The sequence below is a fragment of the Phodopus roborovskii genome, unplaced genomic scaffold (genome assembly GCF_943737965.1).
Source record: "Phodopus roborovskii unplaced genomic scaffold, PHOROB, whole genome shotgun sequence".
In the NCBI taxonomy this organism is placed as follows: domain Eukaryota; kingdom Metazoa; phylum Chordata; class Mammalia; order Rodentia; family Cricetidae; genus Phodopus; species Phodopus roborovskii.
The window spans coordinates 21,469,250-21,491,171 of NW_026126541.1; the positions used below are offsets into that span (position 1 = coordinate 21,469,250).

At 39.0% G+C, this 21,922-nt stretch overlaps 1 protein-coding gene across 2 annotated transcripts in view; it reads right to left on the reverse strand.

Moving 5' to 3' along the window:
• Nucleotides 1–21,922, reverse strand: part of Exoc6 (exocyst complex component 6) — a 139,293-nt gene that overhangs the window by 28,918 nt on the left and 88,453 nt on the right. For both annotated transcript variants that reach the window (XM_051199579.1, XM_051199580.1), the window contains exons 19-20: nt 14,896–15,037; nt 2,035–2,108 (exon numbers count right to left, since the gene is read on the reverse strand). In XM_051199579.1, coding sequence (XP_051055536.1) covers nt 2,035–2,108; nt 14,896–15,037 — 216 coding nt within the window. The remainder of the gene's footprint in view (nt 1–2,034; nt 2,109–14,895; nt 15,038–21,922) is intronic.

Genomic DNA, 21,922 nt, shown 5'->3' on the forward strand with positions numbered 1-21,922 from the left:
TAATATTTATAAGTGTACTTTAATAATACAATCCCCTAGGGAGATGCATGCCTTACAAAATAGCCATTTCTTTTCTTTTCTTTTCTTTTTTTTCTTGAGGCAAGGATTTTTTGTGTAGCATTGGCTGTCCTAGAACTCGCTCTGTAGGCCAGGCTGACCTCAAACTCACAGAGATCTGTCCGCCTCTGCCTCCCAAGTGCTATGACTAAAGGTGTGTGCCACCATCGTCTGGTTTATAAAGTGGCCACATCTATGCTGTCTAAAATGACTCTGAAAGAACACAGTAATGGGTCAAATATATCCACACAAACAAAAATACAGATGTTTGTTGTTTTGTTTGAATTCATATAATGCAAAGGGCAGCAACAAGAGAGGCCTGTTTCTGGTAGTGGTGGTTTTGTTTGTAAAGGAGGGTGCATCACCTCACTCCCATGCCTGTTTTTCTGATGATGATGTTGTTGCTGCTGCTCTATCAGCTGAGCTACATATTCACCCCCTCAGGACAGACAACACAACTTCAGTTCCATAAACTAGGTGGTCTTATTCACAATCCCACAGACTCTGAACTAGCTGATGCACAAACTGGTTAACACCATCTAAATTCCATGAAACAGACAATCTCTGAACAGATTACTCACATCAGGTAATTTCTTCTGGGTTGGAGAAGATTACTAAATGGCTGTAAACTGCCTGAGAAATGAACACTCAAAGCTACAGACTCTGCTTCAATCATCTTCCTCCAAGAACAAAGGCAACAGAAGTCCCCTGAAAGAACCTACTGCTACAGAATCTCTTCCAGCAAAGCTGAGCAAAGCTGAGCCAGACTTCCCAACTTAGCACAACTAGCTGTCTATAGCTCTACACTACTAAAGCTTGATTGTATGCAGAAAAAGTTAGTGCCTCAAGAAAGTGCTTTCTCAGTATCCTTGGAAACCTGACTTAAACAGCACTCATTTCCATGGGACTCACAGGCTTACACAGGTCCCGGTCTTCTCCAAAGGATGTTTAAACGCCACAAAAGGAAACTGCCTTATACTATTTTGTATCAACTTCAATCACACTTCCTCACCAAGTAATGAATACACAGGCGCCAATAAATACTTAACTCTACTTTGGCTGTACATGAATATCAAAAAGAGCTCTGATTCCAAACATTTATTGAAATTGGAGTTCCTTAAATGCCCAAGTTGGTCTTACTATAGATGCCAGTGTGGTAAGGTTCTGCTCATAACCAGGGTGGAGTTTCACCACAGGTCACCTCCATCCCCAAGAGGAATGAGCTTCATTAAGGGACTGGTCCCAGAGCCTTTGTTTTAATCCAGTCCCCACATGGTTTCTTGCCAAGAACAGCAGTCACTCCTGCTGTCAATCTAGCACCCCTGAACTCTCTAAGGGATTGCCCCTGCCTCCACACCCTCCGACTCCCCAGCTTTCCTAAAGCCTTAATCCTAGGATTAAGAAAGAAAAAGAAAAAGGAGAAGACAGAGGAAGAAAGGACTAAGAAGAAATAACAAGAGGAGATAAAAAAAAAAAAAAGAAAGAAAGAAAATAAAGACTACAACAGAGTAGAAACGTCAAAACTGAAAAGTGAATAAAAGGCAGAAGAGCTCACATTTGTCACTAAACTCAGAATATTCTTACCAAAGAAAATATATAAGAATGAATAGTTATTTTTTAAAACCTAATTTTATACCTTTTTCTGGGGACATACAAAAATTTGCAAATATCAAACGTTAATAAAAGTCTAAACAAGGGGTGACTTTCTAGTAATAATTAATTTACATTTAACTTGAGTTCTAACAATGTTACTACTACTTATTTCTGTATATGACCATGAAATTATTAAAAAATGTTTTCAAGAAATGAATAAATTAAATTCTCATTATGAGAACACAAGTTCAGAGATGCAACAGGGGCACAGCAATCAAAAAAAGCATCTTCCAAAGGTGGGGCTTTCAGGGCAAACAAGCATTGTGGTTCCATTAAGAATAAATTAATGAGGAAATAGAACAGTAAGTGGAAAGCACATCTTACTTGTCTGAGGTCGATGAACGCCAGCTGCAGGGTGTCCCCTTGAAATCCGGGCACAGGCTCAGAGCTGGCAAACACTATGTTAAAAATTTAGAAAATAAGAGGGAATCAGGAAAAGACTGAAAAATATGAAAGACTTTAATTGCTACATTTCAAACGAAGACCACTTACAACCTTCAATTTGTATTGACTATGCTCTCCCATACCCATTACTACAAACATTTTACTAATATAAAACTTCCAGACTGCCATTTAATCTGTAACCTTTAATCACAGTCAATTCAGGAAGGCTGTCCCCCACAAGTTCAGGAGTAGTGATCCTCTGTAATCAAAGTGAAGCTGCCCATCTCTTTTGGCCTTAGGTAAACAGTCACATTGGCACTTTGAAACCACTGATTCCATGGTTGTCAATGAATCTCAAGATGTCTGCTTAGTTGCCAGCTTGCACTATAAAAAAAAATCACCTCTACCCAACAGCAATGAGAGGCAGACGCCAAGGCAGGCAGTGAGCTTTTACGTACAGACCACAGGGAAAGCATTCTCGTAGCAAAGTCAGGATAAATTCCAGAACGGCTGCTCATGTCTCTTAGTTTTCATCAAGGAATTTTTGTTTTCAAAGTGAAAGAATTTTTTGTTTGTGTGTTTGTTTGTTTGTTTGTTTGGGTGGTTTTTGGTTTTTTGAGACAGGGCTTCTCTGTGAAACAGTCCCGGCTGTCCTGGAACTCATACTATAGACCGGGCTGGCCTAGAACTCATATAGATCCACCTGCCTCTGCCTCCTGAGTGCTGGGATTACAGGTGTATACCAACACCACCTGGCATGAAAGAATAGCTTAGATAAGATTTTTTAAATTCATGGTATTTTTCAATAATTTTATGTTTTAAGAATTATAATCCTAACAGTCAGGCCTGAGTCAGGTCCACAACCCCAGCTGCTTAGGCAGCTGAAGACAATTCAAGGCCTGAGGTCAAAGTCAGCCTAGGCGCAACCTAGGAAGACCCTGTCTCATATTAAATTAAAAAAAAAAAAAAAATGGGGGGACTAACACAGCTCAGTGGCAGAGAGTTTGCACAGCAAGCACAATGCCCTCGGTTCAATTCCAGCACCAAAAACAAAGCATTCACTTTGTTTTAAATGAAAGATGATTAGCTTGTGTGTGTGTGTGTGTGTGTGTGTGTGTGTGTGTGTGTGTGTGTGTGTGTGCGCTTGGGCATGACTGTATGACTATGGATAAGCTGGTGTGTGTGTGTGCTCATGGGTACTGGAGATCAATGTTGATTGTCTTCTTTATTCATGCTATACTTTATTTCTGAGACAGGGTCTCCAGTGAGGCTGGAGACCATCAATTTGTTGAGAACGGCTGACCAGCAAGTCCCCCGATCCCCACCTCCACATCTCTGCCTCTGCAGCTCTAGGATTACAGGAACCTGCTACAAACCTGTTTTTTTTTTTTGGGGGGGGGGTAGGGGGTAGGGGGTGTGATGGAGAGCTAAATTTAGGTTGTTACTCTTGGCTAAGACTTTCTTTACTGAGCTGTCTCCCAGATCCAAGACTACCATTTAAATTTTTTAGAAATTTATTTAAGTGTATGGGAGTTTTGCATGAATATAGGTCTATGCACCATGTGTGCCTGGTGCCCACTCAGACCAGAAGAGGGTGTTGGATCCCCTGGAACTGGAGGTACACACAGTTGTGAGTCACCAAGTGGGTGCTGGCACCTGAACCTAGGCCTGCCCACAGAGCAGCCAGTGCTCTTAACTACCGGATCCACATCTCCAGCTCCATTGTTAAAAAAAAAAAAAAATTGTGTGTTCATGCATATATGTTCATACACACATGCCATGGCCTACGTGTGGAAGGTAGAGAGCAACTTCCAGAGTTCACATTCTCTCCTTCCTTGTCCCATCTGGGTCCCAAGGATGGAACTCAGGTTGTCAGGTGTGGCACCAACTGCCTTCACCTGGTGAGTCATCTCGCCTGCTCAACCCCACCATTTCATACAAGTGTCTCTGATTGTCCCTCCCACTAATATCTCAGCTTTCTTAGGAACACTGGAGAATGTCTACATGTGAACTAACCAAGCTGGTATTTTAGGAGTTATTTATAATTCTGCCTATGTACTTCTCAGAATAACAAAACTAAGTCTTACGTTTAGTGCATTTTGTATGAAACGATAGTTTAGCAACACAAATAATTAAAAACAAACAAAAACTTAACTCAGCCGAATTTACCTCTCCTTCCTCTTTGGGTTCCTGCTTTCTTATGATAATAATGTCACCTCAAGTATCAACTTTCTGCTTCAGCACTTTGTGGAGTGGACTAGTCTTTTATTATTTTTTTTTTTAACAGACTACTACCGAAATCTTTTCATAATTCTCTGGAACATCACTAAAATTTTCATTTCTCTTTGTATTTAAGGCTCAGAATTACCTGGTTTATTCTGTCTAGCTTTTCTAAACATTCCGCATTCTTTCTTATAGTTTTAGCATCAATCTCCACTTCTTGCTTTCTCCCTCATCTCTCTTGTTAATATTACTCCTTCGTTCTTCTGGAGCTGGTAAGTCAGCTGACCTGCTACTGGAGGTAGGGTCACCATTACGAGGAAGCCTGACAGAGGCAAGGCCTCTCCACAAATCACAGCTCACTCAAGAGTCTCTCTCTCTCTCTCTCTCTCTCCCTCTCCCTCTCTCTGCCCCTGTCTCTCTTTCCCAAACCTTCCTTTTCTCTTTTTTCTCGATAGTGTTTTCATATATTGTTCAGATTGGGTTCAAATTTGTGTGTTCAAGTGATCCTCCTGCCTTGGCCACCCAAGCAACTGGATGTACTGTAGTGCAAATGAACCTAGCTAATTAGTGGATGTTAAATCACTTTGATATGTACCTTTCGAATAAAATTAACTCCCCCCCCAACACACACATTTCCTGGTTCTTTGCCAGGGTCCAGGTAAATAAATGAATCAGATGATTAGACTCACCTTTCTTGAGCTCTCTAGTACCAGAAGACAAGGTTTTGCTTTGTTTTTTAATAATTTTATTTATCCTTATTTTGTTTTTACTGGTGTTTGTCTGCATGTGTATCTGTGTGCAGGTGTCAGAAGCTCTAGAACTGGAGTTACAGACAGTCCTGAGCTGCCATGTGGGTGCTGGGAGTTGAACCCAGGTCCTCTGAAAGAGCAATCAGTGTTCTTAACCACTGAGCCATCTCTCCAGCCCCAGAAGAAAGGCTTTTAATGAAAAGATCTAGCCACTTTTCACTTGATAGCTAATTTACTCTGGTCAATGGTACTTTCCACAATGAAAATGGCATGCATCATACAATGGCAACTGTACCTCTCCTTACTATGTCCCAGATAGCCAAGTGTCTCTATCCCCATTAGATCTGAATTGAAGAATGATACGAAAACTTGTAACAGCTTGTCAAAAATAAGGCCTTCTAGAGGGTGAAGAGAGCCCACAGGTTAGGAGCACTGTTATTACAGAGGGCCGAGGTTCAGTTCACATGGTGTCTCACAACCATCTCTAACTCCAATTCCAGGCATCTGCCCCTCCCCACTATTCTCCATGATACAGGCATGTGCATGGTGTACATACATACATGCAGACAAAATACTTCTACATACACCAAAAATAAAAATCTGTTTTAAAATGAGCATCTTCTTATAATAATAATAATAATAATAACAACAACAACTCTAAGCTCACATAAGGCCTTCCTATAAGACACATGCAGTTTGTGCCACCATCTCTGACTTCAGAACTTTTCTATAGTGAGAACAATCTGGACAGGGGAAAGAGACCAATGGTGGAGCAGTCTCCTGGAGTGTACAAGGCCACGGTAAGATTCCCAGCACCATAAGTTAAAAATATAAAGAGTGAATCTGTCTTTTTTTCTTCCCCTCAATTCCTGTTTAAGACATGATAGTTAACAGTTCATAGGCTTGGCATCAATTCCAAGTGTGTAGTGTCAAAATTATAATATAAATTTGTATAGCATTTTATAGATCACAAAACACTTTCTCAGATGCCATCTGCTTTGATCATTATAACAATTTATTTTGGCAAACAGGGCACACAGATGATAGCTTATAAAATCTTCCAAGCAGAGAGATACCCACTTTGAATATCCCCAGCAATCAGCTCAGCTGAAAAGATGCCCAGCTTTTTGTTTTATAGCAGAGAAAAATTAAAAGTGAAGTGACTTGCTCAGGACCACACAGCTAAATCTGGCATCTGACACTTGATCCACTGATCCAGAGTCTGATTAAGTGTTCAGTCTCTCATTATTGTTTCCTTTTCTCCCAGGAATTTAACCAATACAGACAAAGCAGCAGTTTATAACTCTCAAGGTTTTTTTCTCAAATATCTTCTAGGTACAGAAGGTGATTTAGCAATCTCAAGTCACACAACACAGAGAACATTTGTGTTAATAGGCTACTCAGTTTACTGGCAGATTCCCACAGTCAACCCTACAGTCTCGCCTGTGTCTCAGCTATCATCATTTCTTGCTTGGATTATAAACGCTCCAGTATGCTCTACTGGCTGCTTCTCTTTCCTCTTCTTCCAGTGATTACTGTCAGATGTAATTGTTACTCGGGCATTTCAAAGTTGAGCACCCTTTAATGGTTCACCATCACTCTCGTAGTAAAACAAGACTTTTAAAAGTGGCCTTTGCCTACCTCTCTGGCCTGATCTCTTAAGACTTTCCTTAAACTCTTTCCAAACAAGGTTGCCTACACTTCCTCACACACACCAGCCTCTTTTCATAATGCCTTTGATCCTCCTGCCTGGGGCATTCTTTTCCCCTTCCACCTGTGTAACTCTTACTTATCCTTCAATTCAATCATCACCTTCTGTGGAAGACGTCCATTATCCCCGGAGATTGTCAGTTGCTTCCTCTGTGTTCTCATTGTAACTTCCTGCATGAATCCCACCTCAGTGCCCATTCTGCTGCCTTCTAATTGTTTATCTGTCTGGGTTTTCCCATGAAACCATGAACTCCCCAGTTGTAAGAATTACACTTTTCGTCCCTAATTCCTACCACCTAAATAATAAACGTGCACTGAAAGTTTAGTAAGTGAACAGAGAAAAAGGAAACAAGCAATAAATTCTACAGGGCACAGCCGGTAGTTAACATGTTATCTAGCTTGTTGAGTAGCTCTAGAATGGCATGGTTCAACAGAATCTCCTGTGATGATGGAAAGGGTCTATAACTATGCTATAGAATTAACAGTTCTATCTCATATTAATTTAATAGCCACATGCGGCTATTGGGTAATGTAAACACAAAACACTGTGTACTTATTTATGGTATTTATATCTGAGTGACTGAGTGGGTGAAAATATTCCTAACTCATTCTTCAACAAAACTGAAATTTTGAGCTCTTCTATTGAAAAGAACACTCCTGGCAAGCAGATATTTCTTTCTTTATGTATCCAGTGTCTGGCTTCAGGAAATGGTAAGCAAATGTTTGCTGAATGGAGGAATACACAGTAACAGACAATTCTTTGTCATCAATACTGACTCATGACCCCATGAAGGGTCTCTACTATGGACCTTTGGTACTCAGTTATGCCTTTAAAGATGTCTTCAAGACATATAATGCTTTTGCTCTTCAAAAATATTTTAGTATAGCTTCTAAGCTTTTAAAAAAGTACTGGGTCGCCTTGACCAGCCTTAATACAAGGCAAGGTGCTTCATCTTACTACAACTTGATCTGCCATGTTTTGTCAATACCTGTGGGAGGCCTGTCCTTTTCTGAATACAATCGGGGAGGAATGGCTGAAGGGGTTGGGGTGGGGGTGAGGACAGCTGGACTGGGAGGGGAGGAAGGAAAGGAAGCTGTAGTTGGAACGTAAAATAAAGAAATAAATGTTTAAAAATTTAAGAAGGCTATTCTGAATATCCTGTTTTGTCATCTTCAACTAGGCAGTGGTGGCACACACCTTTAATCTCAGCACTTGGAAGGCAGATGGAGAGGAAGGCAGATCTCTGAGTTCAGGGCCAACCTGGTCTACAAAGCCACTTCCCGGACTACACAGAGAAACCCTGTCTTGAAAAACAAACAAACAAAAAAATCCAGGTGGTGGTGTCCCAAGCCTTTCATCTGTGCACTCAGAGGCAGAGGCAGGGGGATCTCTGTGAGTTTGGGGCCAGCCTGGTCTACAGAGTGAGTTCCTGGATAGGCTCCAAAGATACACAGAGAAACCCTGACTTGAAAAAAAAAAAAAAAAGAAAAGAAAAGAAAAGAAAAGAAAAGAAAAAAGAAAGAAAGAAAGAAAGAAAGAAAAACAACAACAAATACCAAACATAATTTTTTGACTTCATTTATTTACTTTGTTTTGTTTTGAGACAGGGTATAACCCTGTCTGTCTTGGCCCTACTTCGTCTACCTCCAGAGTGCTGGGATTAAAGGCATGCTCTACCACTGCTGGCTATTTTACATTTGTTTGTGCATTCGTGTGTGTGTGTGTGTGTGTGTGTGTGTGTGTGTGTGTGTGTGAGAGAGAGAGAGAGAGAGAGAGAGAGAGAGAGAGAGAGAGAGGAAAGAGAGAGACAGAGTGAGACAGAGAGAAGAGAGGGACAGAGAGAAGGGAGAGATACACAGAGAGAGACAGAGAGACAGTGAGACAGAGAAGAGAGAGACAGAGAGACTGAGAAAGAGAGAAAGAGAGAGAGAGAGAGGCATATGCACATGTGTAAACCAGAGGACAATTTGCAGGTCAACTTGACAACCCCAGTTTATTCTCTTTTTCTCTCTTTTTAAAATTTTGTCAAAAACTTCTTTAACATTTTATTTATTTATTTGTGTGTAAGCACATGTGTATATGCACAAACTTCTCATTAAATCTGAAATTAAAATAGCTAGTTGGAACTCAAATTTTGGGTAGGTCACGTACCTGTGTGGATGCATTTTAAGAAGGACCGACTAAGGGCACCATCTAGTGGTTCCCCTGATGACGCAGAGAAGCTGCTGTGGGCTGTCAGGAGTCAGCATTCTTGCAGCTGACTTGTATTAGATTACAAGTGGTTGGCAGCAGAGATGCAAACCTTAAACATATTTACTGTTTCATTTCGACACAAAGTAATATCTAGTCCTCGCCACTTCTTGGAAGTAAACCTCAGCAAAACACCTGCAATCAAACAGCTGGGACACTATTCATATACCATCCTTCTGTTTTTCTTTCAATACTCTTATTTGGAGACATAGATCTACACCAAGGCTAAAACAAGGCCATGAGATCATGGCCTTCACCGGCAACAACAAAAATCTACAAAGATTTTTACTGCTAGTGAGCGTTGCTTGCTTGCTTTGTTCTATTTAGCTTTTAGGTATGTTAAGCCTTTATCCAAAATGATGAACAGCCTGGAGATTTGTCAATGACTAACCATCAAAACCGATGTCAAGCTGGGCACTGTGTTGGCACACCTGTAATCTCAGGAGGACTGAAAGTTTGAGGCCAGTCTGACAATTTAGTGAGGTTCTGTCTCAAAGCAGAAAGAGCTTTTGCTGACCGAGCTCAAAGCTCTGGTCCAACCCCCAGAACCAACAGGCACCAGTGTTATTGATACTGTGCTTTCCTTCCTTTCTTTCTCTTTCTTTTTTTGTTGTTTTGTTTTACAAGACAGGTTTTCTTTGTGTAGCCCTGACTGTTCTAGAACCAGCTCTGTAGACCAGCTGCGTCTGTCTCCCAAAGGCTGGGATTAAAGGCATATACCATCACCGCCTGGTTTGATACAGTGTTTTTCTAATACCTGTGGATTTCAGATATTTAACTCTTAGCAGATCATAACGTCATGAGATATGTGTGTAGAATGCATAAAAGATTTAAATACATATCTAGACCTAGTCTAGAATTATTTTAAATATGGAGTAGAATGTGGTTTCCTGATGCTTTAGAAACATCTTGTATTTTGTCAGTAGCGTGAAGGGTTTCCAAGACACTTTTATAATAATTTAGTAAGAAGATTTATCTTTTCTCCAATATACTTCTCTCTGCAAGGTACCTACGTTGATGCATAACACATTAATAAACATAAAAAAGTGCAGGCAGATTTAGACTATCAGCCTATGACAAGCATGGCAAATCACCTTCAAGCAAGAACTTTATCTTGTTCTATAATAGATTCAGATGGTCAGTGTGGATCTTATAGGAACTAAGCTCTGTATTTCCCAAGTACACATTCCTAGTTATCTTCCTTTCTTTAAACATGTAGTTATACTAGTCCCGTGGTTATAACCAAGATAAGCAAACATGCCCACTACAGTCATGCACTGACCCTTCTTGATACTTTAAATAGTTCATATCTAAGTATGTCTGTTTTCTCAAGTTATCCTTTTTTTTTTTTACAGAATTCAACAATTTTTAATATTTGTTAATGAGGTCACTGACACCTCACTGGGCTTCAGTGTCACACTGACTCAGCATATCAGCTCAATACTGCTCACTCTTCACTTGCCTTAAAATTCAGGGCCTCTCATTCTTAGAAGTAGGATAATCTGGGAGATCCTAAACTCTAAATCCTGTGTTTTAGGGGAAAGTCTGGGGCTTTCTGATACCCGAATGAGGCAGAGTTCAAACTGGAATTGAGAAGCCCACCTGAGCAACACAGCAAGACCATTAAAGAGAGGGAGTGAGGCACTCCAAACACACACAAGTCCTTCATACGTTCACGAGATTCCACATTCCTGGGTCCAAATTTATAATCAAGTTTGACCCAGTATTGGTGTAAAAAGTAGAAAGAAAAAAAAAAAAAAAAAAAAAAAAAAAACCAGAACAAGTTCCAAAGAAAAATGACCAAATAGGGAGGGAAAATAATTTCACAAGGAAACAAAGAAATCCTGGCTGCTTAGCTCAGAACAAATAAAAGGTCACTTATCCACAGTTACCCAGGTTATCACGTTTTGGAAGGGTGTAACCGTCAAAGCGTGAAGTGGGTTTGAAGTACGGCGGAGCCAGGCGGCCTTCAGTCTTTACAAGGCAGAGCTCCAGAAGTGACAGCATAGGCCACAGAGACTTCCTAGTTTATCAGTTTCTTCCTTTCTTCAACAAATAAACATTTGCAGACATTTCACAATGAACATGGTTCTCCTAAAATTTCACTGGGGGTAGAATTTAATTAATCTTCTCTATATGGCTAAATAGCTCTCCCTTCACACCCTCCCCTAATAACAGGATATATTCTTCGGGTCTCTTTCATGGTGTGAGTTTCTAATGCAATTCATCTTACTTATATCATATTCAATTAATTCACTAATTTCATATATTTCCTCTTCCAAAAATGTCTGCAATCAATTTTCTCCTTTTTATTTCCACTTCCTAATATCGGTTTCTGTTTATCTTTGAAAAGGAAAAGCTTAAGCCTTTTAGCACACCTTCCTGCTTTCAGCCTCTCCCTTGATCCAATTTAATCTCCAAATGACACTAAGGTTAACTTCTTATGACACAGATTTCATCAAGTCTTGATTTTTTTCCAAGTTAAAAATAAATTTATTTTGCAACAATATTGTTTAAGATGGAATATATTATGCTAATTAAATTAAGCCAGAAATATAAAGATAAATGTCAGGACTGGGGAGCTGCTCAGTCAGGAAAGTACTGCCTTGCATGCATGAGGACCTGAGTCTGGATATCCACCAGCCATGCAAAGAGCCAGGTGTGGCAGCACACATCTGTAATCCCAGCTCTGGGAACAGGGGGATAGGCACATCCCTGCTCACTCAACCAGCCTAGCTAAATGAGTAACTTGCAGGTTCAATGAGAGGCCCTGACTCAAAAAATAAGGTAGAGAGTGATTGAAGAAAATAAACATAGACCTGTGGCCTCTGTGTGCAATTATACACACATGCCTAGATATCTGTACATACACTTATGTCACATACATTCTCAATCTGTCTCTACACACACACACACACACACACACACACACACACACACCAGTACCTCTATGAGCTGTCTGGATCATGTAGGGCCTCCCTCAGGAACAAAGGAAACAGAATGACAGAGCTGGTGGCTAAAAGTGCCTGTCTGCTCATCTAAAGCTTCTGGCTTTCTACCCCTCGACAGTCTACACTGTGAGTCCCCATTCTTGTGTGTGCCATAATCTCCTTTATTTTTACTCTGCCCCTGTGAGGAGAGACTACCTGAGAACAATAACCAAGGGTTTCACTTCCATCTGAAGTAGACATATAAACTGCTTTTTATGAAACAAAATTGTCCCTATTTTAAACATTTATGGCTTGATCATGGCTTACCTTACAGAGGCATTACATTCTGCTGCATTGTTATGATGGGTCTCCCAGGAAGTGTTAGCAAGGCTGCGTGGCCTGTCTCAATCACTCACGGAAAGAAGATGCTTAATTGGAGCCTAGATTTCCATTATCCCCAAGCCCCTCGTCTCCATCTGTATCTCTACCATGAGTCCTATTTGTTGTCTTTCCCTGGTTATTCATGTACATCTTCTATGTGCAAAGAAAGGCAGCATATAGTCTTGATTTAAAAGTGTCTGTAAGGCTGAAGAGATGGCTCAGTGGTGAAGGCACTTGCCACCACACCTGGCAACAGAGGTTGATCCCTGAGACCCACACAGAAGAGGACAGAACTAACACCCATGAGTTCACCACCACCCTCTCTCTGTCTCTGTCTCTCTCTCTCTCTCTCATACACAAACACACACACAATAATTTACCAAAAAAATAACAAAAAAGGAAAAAAGAAACTTAACCAAGAAAAACATTTGAAGTAATGATTACAGCAGTTCTGCATGGTAAGTTTTAAAGAGCAGAGCCAACGGAAAGCAAAATCAGAAAAGGAGTAGAAATGAGGCCGAGCTGCCATCTCTTCCTTCAACATCTCTGGTGCTGAGATTCAGCCCAACAGAGTAAGATTGGCCCCTCTGGCACCTGACACCAGACTGCACTTCCTTTCTTGGTCTTCTCTGGGAGAATAAAAAGGTGCTCTTAGTACTGCCCAAAAGAATGACTAGAAGGGTTAGAGTGTCCCAGAGAGGGGGTGAGCCAATGCCTGGTGGGGGCATAGTGCGTGCTTTTCTATAGTTCTCCATAGGGAAGCAAGAGAGCCCCGATGCAATGATGTCATTCAGCAATATCTGTAACCAAACCCAACAAGAGGTCTAACTACCAATTCCTATTAAAGTTCTGTTACATTTATTTATTTTGTGTATGTATACAAAGGTAAGCATGGGCCTAAACCACAGCACACATGTAGAGGTCAGAGGGCAATTTGTGGGAGTTAGTTTCCTTCTTCTACCATGTGGGTTCTGGGGGTGAACTCGGGTCATTAAGCTCGTTAGAAAGGATCTTTGCCTAATGAATGAGCCAGTTGGCCAAACACCTAGTTATTCTGAAACCAGACCAAAGACAAAATAATACAAAATGAATCAAGCAATATGTGTGTAAAATATTGACATAAGCAATATCTGGCTGCAATGGTCTCAAAACACACCTTCTTAAAGAAATCAGTTTAAGTTGGGGTGCTGTTCAGTGGTAGCACGTGCATTTAGAATTGTGCCAGATCCAGGTTTAACTCCCAGCACCAGAAAAGGTGGTGGGAAATGTAATGTTGGGGTAGAAGGGTCCAAGAGGGGGGAGGGTACAGGGGGGCTGGTGTGAGGGTGGAAGGGTACGAGCAGAAGGAGAAGGCAGGAAGGAAGGGGGGCTGGATGTGGGGGTGGTTAGGGGTGGTCTACCAAAACTCCTATGCGTGAAAAACGCTCTAAGACAATCTGCTACTTCGTATACTAAACAAAACCAAACTAAATATAAAAGAGAAGGGATGGAGAGATAAAGGGGGAAAGGAAGGGTGGAGAGGAGCAAATAATCTGTAAAAGAAAAAGAACTGATCTGAGATTATAAAAATTTAAAAGGTATATTTTGGGGGTCAAATACTTTTATAAATATAAAATAAATATTTTACAAATGAGAATTTTTACTTTGAGAAAAATAAAACTTTTCTCGTAAAGTTAGGATCACTGTCTAAGAAAAAACAGACTTTTTCCCCCTTAGAAAAATATACTACACAGAAGGCACACAAATATTTTATATTTGTTGCAGGGGGGAAAAGAACCAACATGTTATTTGTTTTAGTTGAAGGCTGCTGACATTTATTTTTTTAGTCTTTCAAACATTGTATTTGTTATTGTAAACCCCGCCCCTGGAAATTTTTCTGCAATCTTTCTGTTGTTCCGCTGACTTTCGGTTGTCACTGGAGGTGTCAGCCTCCTTTGTCAACCGGGGACGTTCATCATTTAATAAGGGAACCATTCAACTGAGACTACTGCCTGAAAATGACTCAAAGTTCTCTAGCTAGCTAGTTAGGGCCAGAGGGCTGGTAAAACCCACATCTGAGGCATGTATAACAAGGCTAACAACACGAGTCCAAAAGCTCATTAGCTAATGTTAGCACTAGACCACAGATGCAGACTCTGTGACATCAACAAAATGCAGCCGCAGCTATCAAGGCTGGAAAACATTTTAGGAATGAGGAGCAAAACTGTAGAAGTACCACTTGGTGCATAAGATCTTAAGATTATCCAAGCAATAACCCACATGTTCAGGAAAAGTAAAAATGACAAACTTGAGGTTGTTTCATTCATTTGCAGCAGGCATTAGGAGAGTCCCAGAGAGGAGGCAAGAATGACCAGAGGGAACAGATCATTTCTTGATCTAGATCACCACTCCAGCTGAGACACTTTTCTTCCAGAGAAGGAGTTAGCTTTACTTCTACATCTGTCAAAAGTGTAGCTGAATTGGGTCTTCTTCCTTGTGAAGCTGTCCTACAACTTTCCATAATATTTAAGTGTAGGCTTCTACAGAAAGTACAAGAATCAGGCCAATATGTACTCACATTCACACTGTATGACGTCTAAGTTAAACTGCTGAACGGCCCCCATGCTGATGTGTTTTAATTCACTGTCCAGTAGCATCTGCATTAAGGATGTTGACAGATGCTGGCAAGCTGACATGCAAGCTGTCTGGGCAACTTTCCCCTGTGTAAAACAAACAAACCAAACCAAAAGTAAATAAGCAAGCATGGAAATACACCATAAAATAGCACAAGATTGTACACCAGGCACTCTTTTTGTTGGTACAACACTGACTGGCGGCCTCTCTGCTTCTGTTCTACAGGACTGTGCATTGGTATCCAAAGAACTAAAATTCACCTTTCTCAGGATACAATATTATTAGAGTGCTAATCGCACAGAGCAAAATTGTACATTCTGAAAACTTATTTCAGGTCTCTTGAAATAATGTGACACTTTTAGATGCACATGAAAATATGGTATTACATTAAATCACCATACTGACAAAACAGTTTATTCATATAATGCCCCCTAAGTTTTCCTTTGTGTGTTTAACTAAGATAGAACAAAAGAAGTCAACTGTGTAATGTCAGCTGCTGTTGTCACTGCTGCTTAAACTGTACCTATAAATCAAAACATACTGAGTCAGAGCCCTTACTCGCCCTCGGCAGACCGCTTCAGCTACCAGTGGGGGAAAGCGGCTTGCTCATCACTTTGAATTCAGCTTCAATTCTACTCAATCAAATTCGTGCTGCATGTAATTATAGAAACTAATACTCATGGCTTTCTCTCAGTGTGATACATGATTCACTCTAAGCTCCAGAAGTTCTATATCGACTTTCATTGACAGTCTTACTTGAATTTTCTTAAAATACCAGTTTCTTTTTTTTTTATTGTTTGCCATACAGATTACACAGTTGAATCACAGTTAGTATATTTTGTTTTGTTTTGAGACAAGGTATCACTATGTAGCTCTGGCTGGCCTGAAATTCACTATATAAACCTGGCTGGCCTTAAACACTTAGACATCTGCCCATCTCTGCTTCCTGAGCATTGAGATTAAAGGTGTGTGATACCACACCATAACTCACTGCTTTAAGCAGCACTTACCTTTGAAGCAGATGTCTAACAGTATAAACTCATTTATGTACAAGTTTTCCAGTTTGACCCTTATAGAGTGGCCTTCAAATGATTTTACGATTAGGTGATGGGCTGGTTCCCGTGATGGGAATAAAGATTAGGATTATGGTTAGGAAAAGAATGATTGTCATGGGACATGCCATGTATTGCCTCATTTCAACTAACAAGTATTTACCCAGTGATGTTTGATAATTGTGCTTTCTTCCTTCTAATCACAAAAGCAAATAGAGCAACAAAACCATAAAAACCATCTACCAAACATACATGCTACAATATACTAATGTTTGTATAGAGTTGATATGAAAGGTCATAAGGAAAATAAATAAATAAAGAATGTTTGTTCTTTAAATTACACATTAAAAATCAGACTAGGACCAAACTGCTTATGGATGGGTCCCTGGCATTTAGACACTATGCATAGCAAAAAACTGAGCATCTGACAAGCAGTGTCAATTTTTCAATAAAAAACTTCAGAGATAAAAGCCAATGCAAACAATATATTTGACAGATACTGATGAAGTGCCAAAAAAAGGAATGCAACAAACAATGAAAAACCCAGCATGCTCAAAAGGCCCCCAAACCCAAGAGGAATTATCTGAGAGACATGCAGCTCCATTCTCCAAGCAGAATAATATCAATATGAATGGGAGGGGAATAAAGGCAGAAAAAAGATAAATCAATGGCATGCCATTTAATTTCGGTGTCATAGGCTTGCAAACCCATCATGAAAATGTTATTTTAATTTGACGTACATTTTTAGCTTAATGTACTTTTTCATCAATTCGGCACAAAAATGTACTAGCTGAAAAAGCAGATTAATAAACTGTCAAAAAATTACTGAACTCACTGTATATATAAACATTCCATATATTTTAAGTGGTATTATTTTAACATAGGTTCAGAGGAAAAAAATAACCATATATAGTACTGGCGCCAAAAATGATAACAAGAGTATAAGCTATTCCATAAATCTGTGGAAGCAGGCAATAGAAATACAAATGCAAGTTTGCTTTGTAGTTAAATATCTATCTATTAAGGTAAAATCTTAATATTAAATTCCTTTTGATTAGACATCGAATACAGGCTTATTGTTCTAAAAGATAAAAGTTTTAAAGACTTAAAAAGTACAAAATTTTGTAAATTTTTTAGCTAAAATTATTCCTTTTTATACATTAAAATTTAAGTTAATACTATCAAAGGTTCAGGTTGTTGTAAATTTTAAAAGCTTATACTTGATGGTTATACACTATTCTCTAGATGTCCAATTTGTAATTTCAGAATGTACAGAATCATTCTTAAATTTTATCTACTATTTTGTATGGAAAAAGTTTATTGTCTTCAATATTTACACACTCAAAAACATATTTGCAACTAATGTCTCAGACCTAAGACTCTTGTCCCGCTTTTAATAACCTAATCACTCCCTGAATGCTATTTTAATGCTATTTTAACTAGTAACATTGACTCCCTGAACACTATTATAACTAGTAATATTGACTAACTGAACACTATTTAACTAGTAACATTGACTCTCTGAACACTATTATAACTAGTAGCTTTGACTCACAATAATGCATTATCCTAAAACAAAAAACTTAAACACTTTCATGGTTGTCTTTAAAAACTAGCTTTTAATAGACATGAACAAGATAACAAAGCCAAAATAATCAACAAAACAGTGCACATTTAATACATTTTAAGCAATCAAACATTTCCTGCCCTCATCTGAAAAATTACTTGCAACATTACTTCCATTTTCTTTCTCTTTAACAACACAAAGTTCAATAAGTAAAAACACCTGCCAAACTATGAAAAAGGTAACTACATTTTTCACCCTGCTTTAACATTTTTTTTCTGAAAAGCAACTTGCCAAAAGAGAAACCTCTTAGACAAACTTCTTATATTTCAAAGAGACTTGTAAAAGAGAATCTGCTGACATATTAGATCCTTTTTGCATTACCCCAAAGCTTTTCTTCTTAGAACAATTGTGGCAAAGAGACATTTGGCTCCTTGGAAATTCCCACAGGGTCAACCACATGCACCCTTCCATGGCACCTTCACAGGGCTGCTTTCTGGACGGGCGTCTCAAAAGCAGCTTTCATCGTTTGCTTGTGTGTCAGTCAATATGATTTATGGACTGCATTCACCAAAGGCAGAGCATATAGAATGAGAAATATGACTACAATCTGCTAATTTGTTTTGTATTGAGCCATTTAAGAGTCAAAGACCTGATGTCAGTCGGAGACCAGCAACACAATTAACTAGCTGGTGACAGATTCATCCATCCTCCCTGCCAGGCTACGCCAATCAAAGACAGCATGAGGCGACATTTAGTGAAATCAGTAAGAAAACTCATTCTCCGAGTAACCCGTGTAAGAGCTTGATTGACACTTTCTGAATTTCGTTTGTGGAACACAACCACTTTTTACCCAAGTTTCCTACTGCAAGCTGTGAAATGAGGCTTTCCATGCCAATCACAGAACAATGAGCCACTAACCACCAACCTCAGTCGAAAGAAATCAAGAAAACACATCTGTTTGTGTGTCAAGCCAAATTTCCAAAATAATTTACTATTGTAGATTAGGCTACAGATACTGTTTCTTTTGAAATATAAAATAACATGGCAATACAAATACAACACATTTTATTAGATTATGGCTCAAACTGTTTTGGTTTCAAAGTAATGTTTGCATAGGTCTAAGATCATAGTGGGTGAAATATTGAAAACTTAAAAACTAATTTGGCACTTTAAATTTTCATTTGAAGTTTGTATTTGTCTTACCATTCTCTAATTTCACAAATATAATAAGAAAGTTTTAATTTCAACATTAATGATTTGAAAGCATTTTTTCAAGGCTGCTTTCATTCTCACAAATTTATCTGATGCAAAAATACCCTCTTGAAATCACATCCATTCTTTCTACAATAATCTCCTCTTCCTTAACAACCCTAGAAGGATCCACTTCCCTTTTTTATAACTACACACACGCACAAATTAATCTTGAAGAATGAACTATTTTTTTTAATTACATAAAAATAAGAAGAGACAAATATACTGCACACCGTGCTATTCTTTAAATTAGTGTCAAGTTTTGTTTTCAAAGGCTGGGAGAAAAAAGAAACCAACGGAGCAGAGGATCTGAACCACAGCTAATACTGCTAAGTGAACCTACTCATTCTGGCCTTGCTCTTTAAAGCCACTTAAGTTCAAACAGCAAATTTCTATTATATACAAATACTTGGTTTGATATAGAAACTTGTGTTATGAGACTGTAAAGTAAGCTTTTCAGGAAGAAAAAGAAAGGAAAAGTGTTTCTGATAAAGAGCCACAATACATAGTATTTTAAAATATAGAGGCTAAGAGAATCAGGTAGACTAAATATTAAAATTGGAAATAAAAAAGTTTAATTAAAATATAAGATCATTCAAAAGGAAACATTTTACTTCAAGACCTCTATAACTCTTCCTTCTGTATGTGTATTAACCAATGAGGTGGCCAGGCAGTGTTGGGTTGGCCCAGACCTTCAATCCAGCACTCTAGAGGCAGAGGCAGGGAGAGGTCTGAGTTCGAGGCCAGTCTGGTCTACAGAGTGAGTTACAAGACAGCCAGGGCTACACAGAGAAACCCTGTCAACAACCCCCCCCCAAAAAAAAACCCCAAGAAACACTGACCTGAAGTTTTGCTGCATGAAAGTATATCTTGCTCAACTGTAAAAATGTTATTAGATGAAAAGGCCCTGGACACATTGAATTGTCTCAAATTCCTAATAATATAGAATGGATTAGTTATAAAGGTTTAAATATCGAGATGACTTTCTTTAGTGAGTTTTAATAATGACTTTAATACTACCTTGAAGACAGACTTTTGAGATTGTGCCAAAACACCCACAGTTTATCAAAATACATGCATCTAACACACCCAGTACCCTCAACACTGGCACAGTTCTGTGTGTCTCTTACATTTTCTGTCTTCATTTATTTTTATCCCAATCCCCACAATCAACTACAAACTCTCAACTTCTCTTCTTAGGCTTAAAACACAAAACAAAACATTCTTACTTCTATTCTAATTAATTCTCACCATTCACAAAAACTTGAGAGCATATATTCTTGCTCTTTGGGGGGGGGGGTAAACATGATTATCTTAAAATTGAAACAAATTTTCCCAAAGTGACTACCTGTAATACACACACGTTTCTACTTCTCTTAAAGCCTCCACATCCTAGTCATGGCTCATCCAACTTTGATAACACACATATTTTTAAACAGTCTTCCGAATAAGGACTTGAATGGCAGGCCACATCCACACTTTTGGCTTTCTGGCGGGCATCCTTGCTGCTGTCATAGCAGTCCCGGAGAGATAGCAGTCCCGGAGAGAGAAGGCAAGCAAGCATTAAGTACGCCTTGACAGGTCAGGGTTTAGAAGACATCCCTCCTATTCCAAGCTACAAATTACTGGACTACAAAACAAATATTTAAATGGGGGAATACTGGTTTTTGTTTTTATCTGGGGGGATTATATTTTTGTTGTTTTATTTATTTATTTTAGGTAAGGTCACCTGTAGTGTTGGCTGTCCTCAAACCTACTACATAGCTAAGGAAGGTCTGAACTCCTGATCTTCTACCTCCCAAGTGCTGGGATTACAAGCATGAATCACCCTGCCAAGCCTTAAATAGGGAATTTAACTTGATTAATTACTAAGGTCCTTTGACAAATATTTTCAAAAACAAACCAAATGAAAGATGTTAAAGATTCACTTAATTTTCCCCTGCAGTTGACATTTAGTAGTATGGCCAATCAGGAAATTTAGGTTGAAAACTAAAACACACAAGAAACCATTATCAAAGCAGAAACTCTGAGAACTGGGCCATGTCCATATTTCTTTGTGTAAGCATACAACTCAGTGTTCCAGGAACATATAAGCAATAGAAAATCAATATTTTATACTGCTACTACAATTTAGAATTTCCAAAGACATTGCCAGCATCATTAACAGGTTATATTGTAGAGGTTAACTCCCACATGATCATCGGTAAATAGACTAATGTCAGCCCAAGGCAGCTTATTAATACATGTAGTAGCTGGTATAGGCATAGCCATAACTGAAAATGTAATACAAGCTATGTGTTTTGGTGCACGACTACAATACCAGTACTTGGTAGGTAGAGGCAGGAAAATCTGGAGTTCAAGAACAACCTCAGCTAGCTAATAAGTTCTAAGCAAGCCTTGACTATGTGAAAGCCTGTCTCAAAATTGTAAAACAAATGAGACACACAATTGTCATTCGAAGATTTCTATTTAGGTTTCAACCTTTCCTTCCCCCTCTTCATTAACTTACCTTCCTTTTCCCTAAGGCCCTATGACTTGCCCTCCCACTGCTCTTAATTTCTTTCTTTTTGGTTTCTAAAAACAGGGTTTTACACAGCCCACACTAACCTTGAACTCAGTATGTAGTTGAGGATGACCTTGAACTTTAGATCCTCTTACCTCCACCTATGTTGGGGATTCAGGCATATACCACCATGCTCACCAAGTTTCAATGTTTTAAGAATTTCCTGAAAGGCTGTTACAAGTAGGGCTCACTTACTGAGGAACACAGTCAATGAGATATTCTCTGAAATGTATGTGGCACAAATTCTCTAGTTATCAGGGGGTGAAAGCTGAAGGGTCAGCCACTAGAGTTCTTACTCTACCAATACTCAGACCAAAGGGGCATCCTCAGACTGCCCTCTGTCTCCACAAATCTCTCCTAAGCTATACCTTTTGGGGCTATTCTTGTAAGCATATTTTATAACCTAAATAACTAATAGAATTTCCTCTTTGTATTTTTTTCAGGAACAATTTGTAATCCCCAACAAGGAAAAATTCTCTTGACCACTTCAAACATTCTTTCTAAAGTATCTGTATTTGAAATAGCTAATAAGATGTTT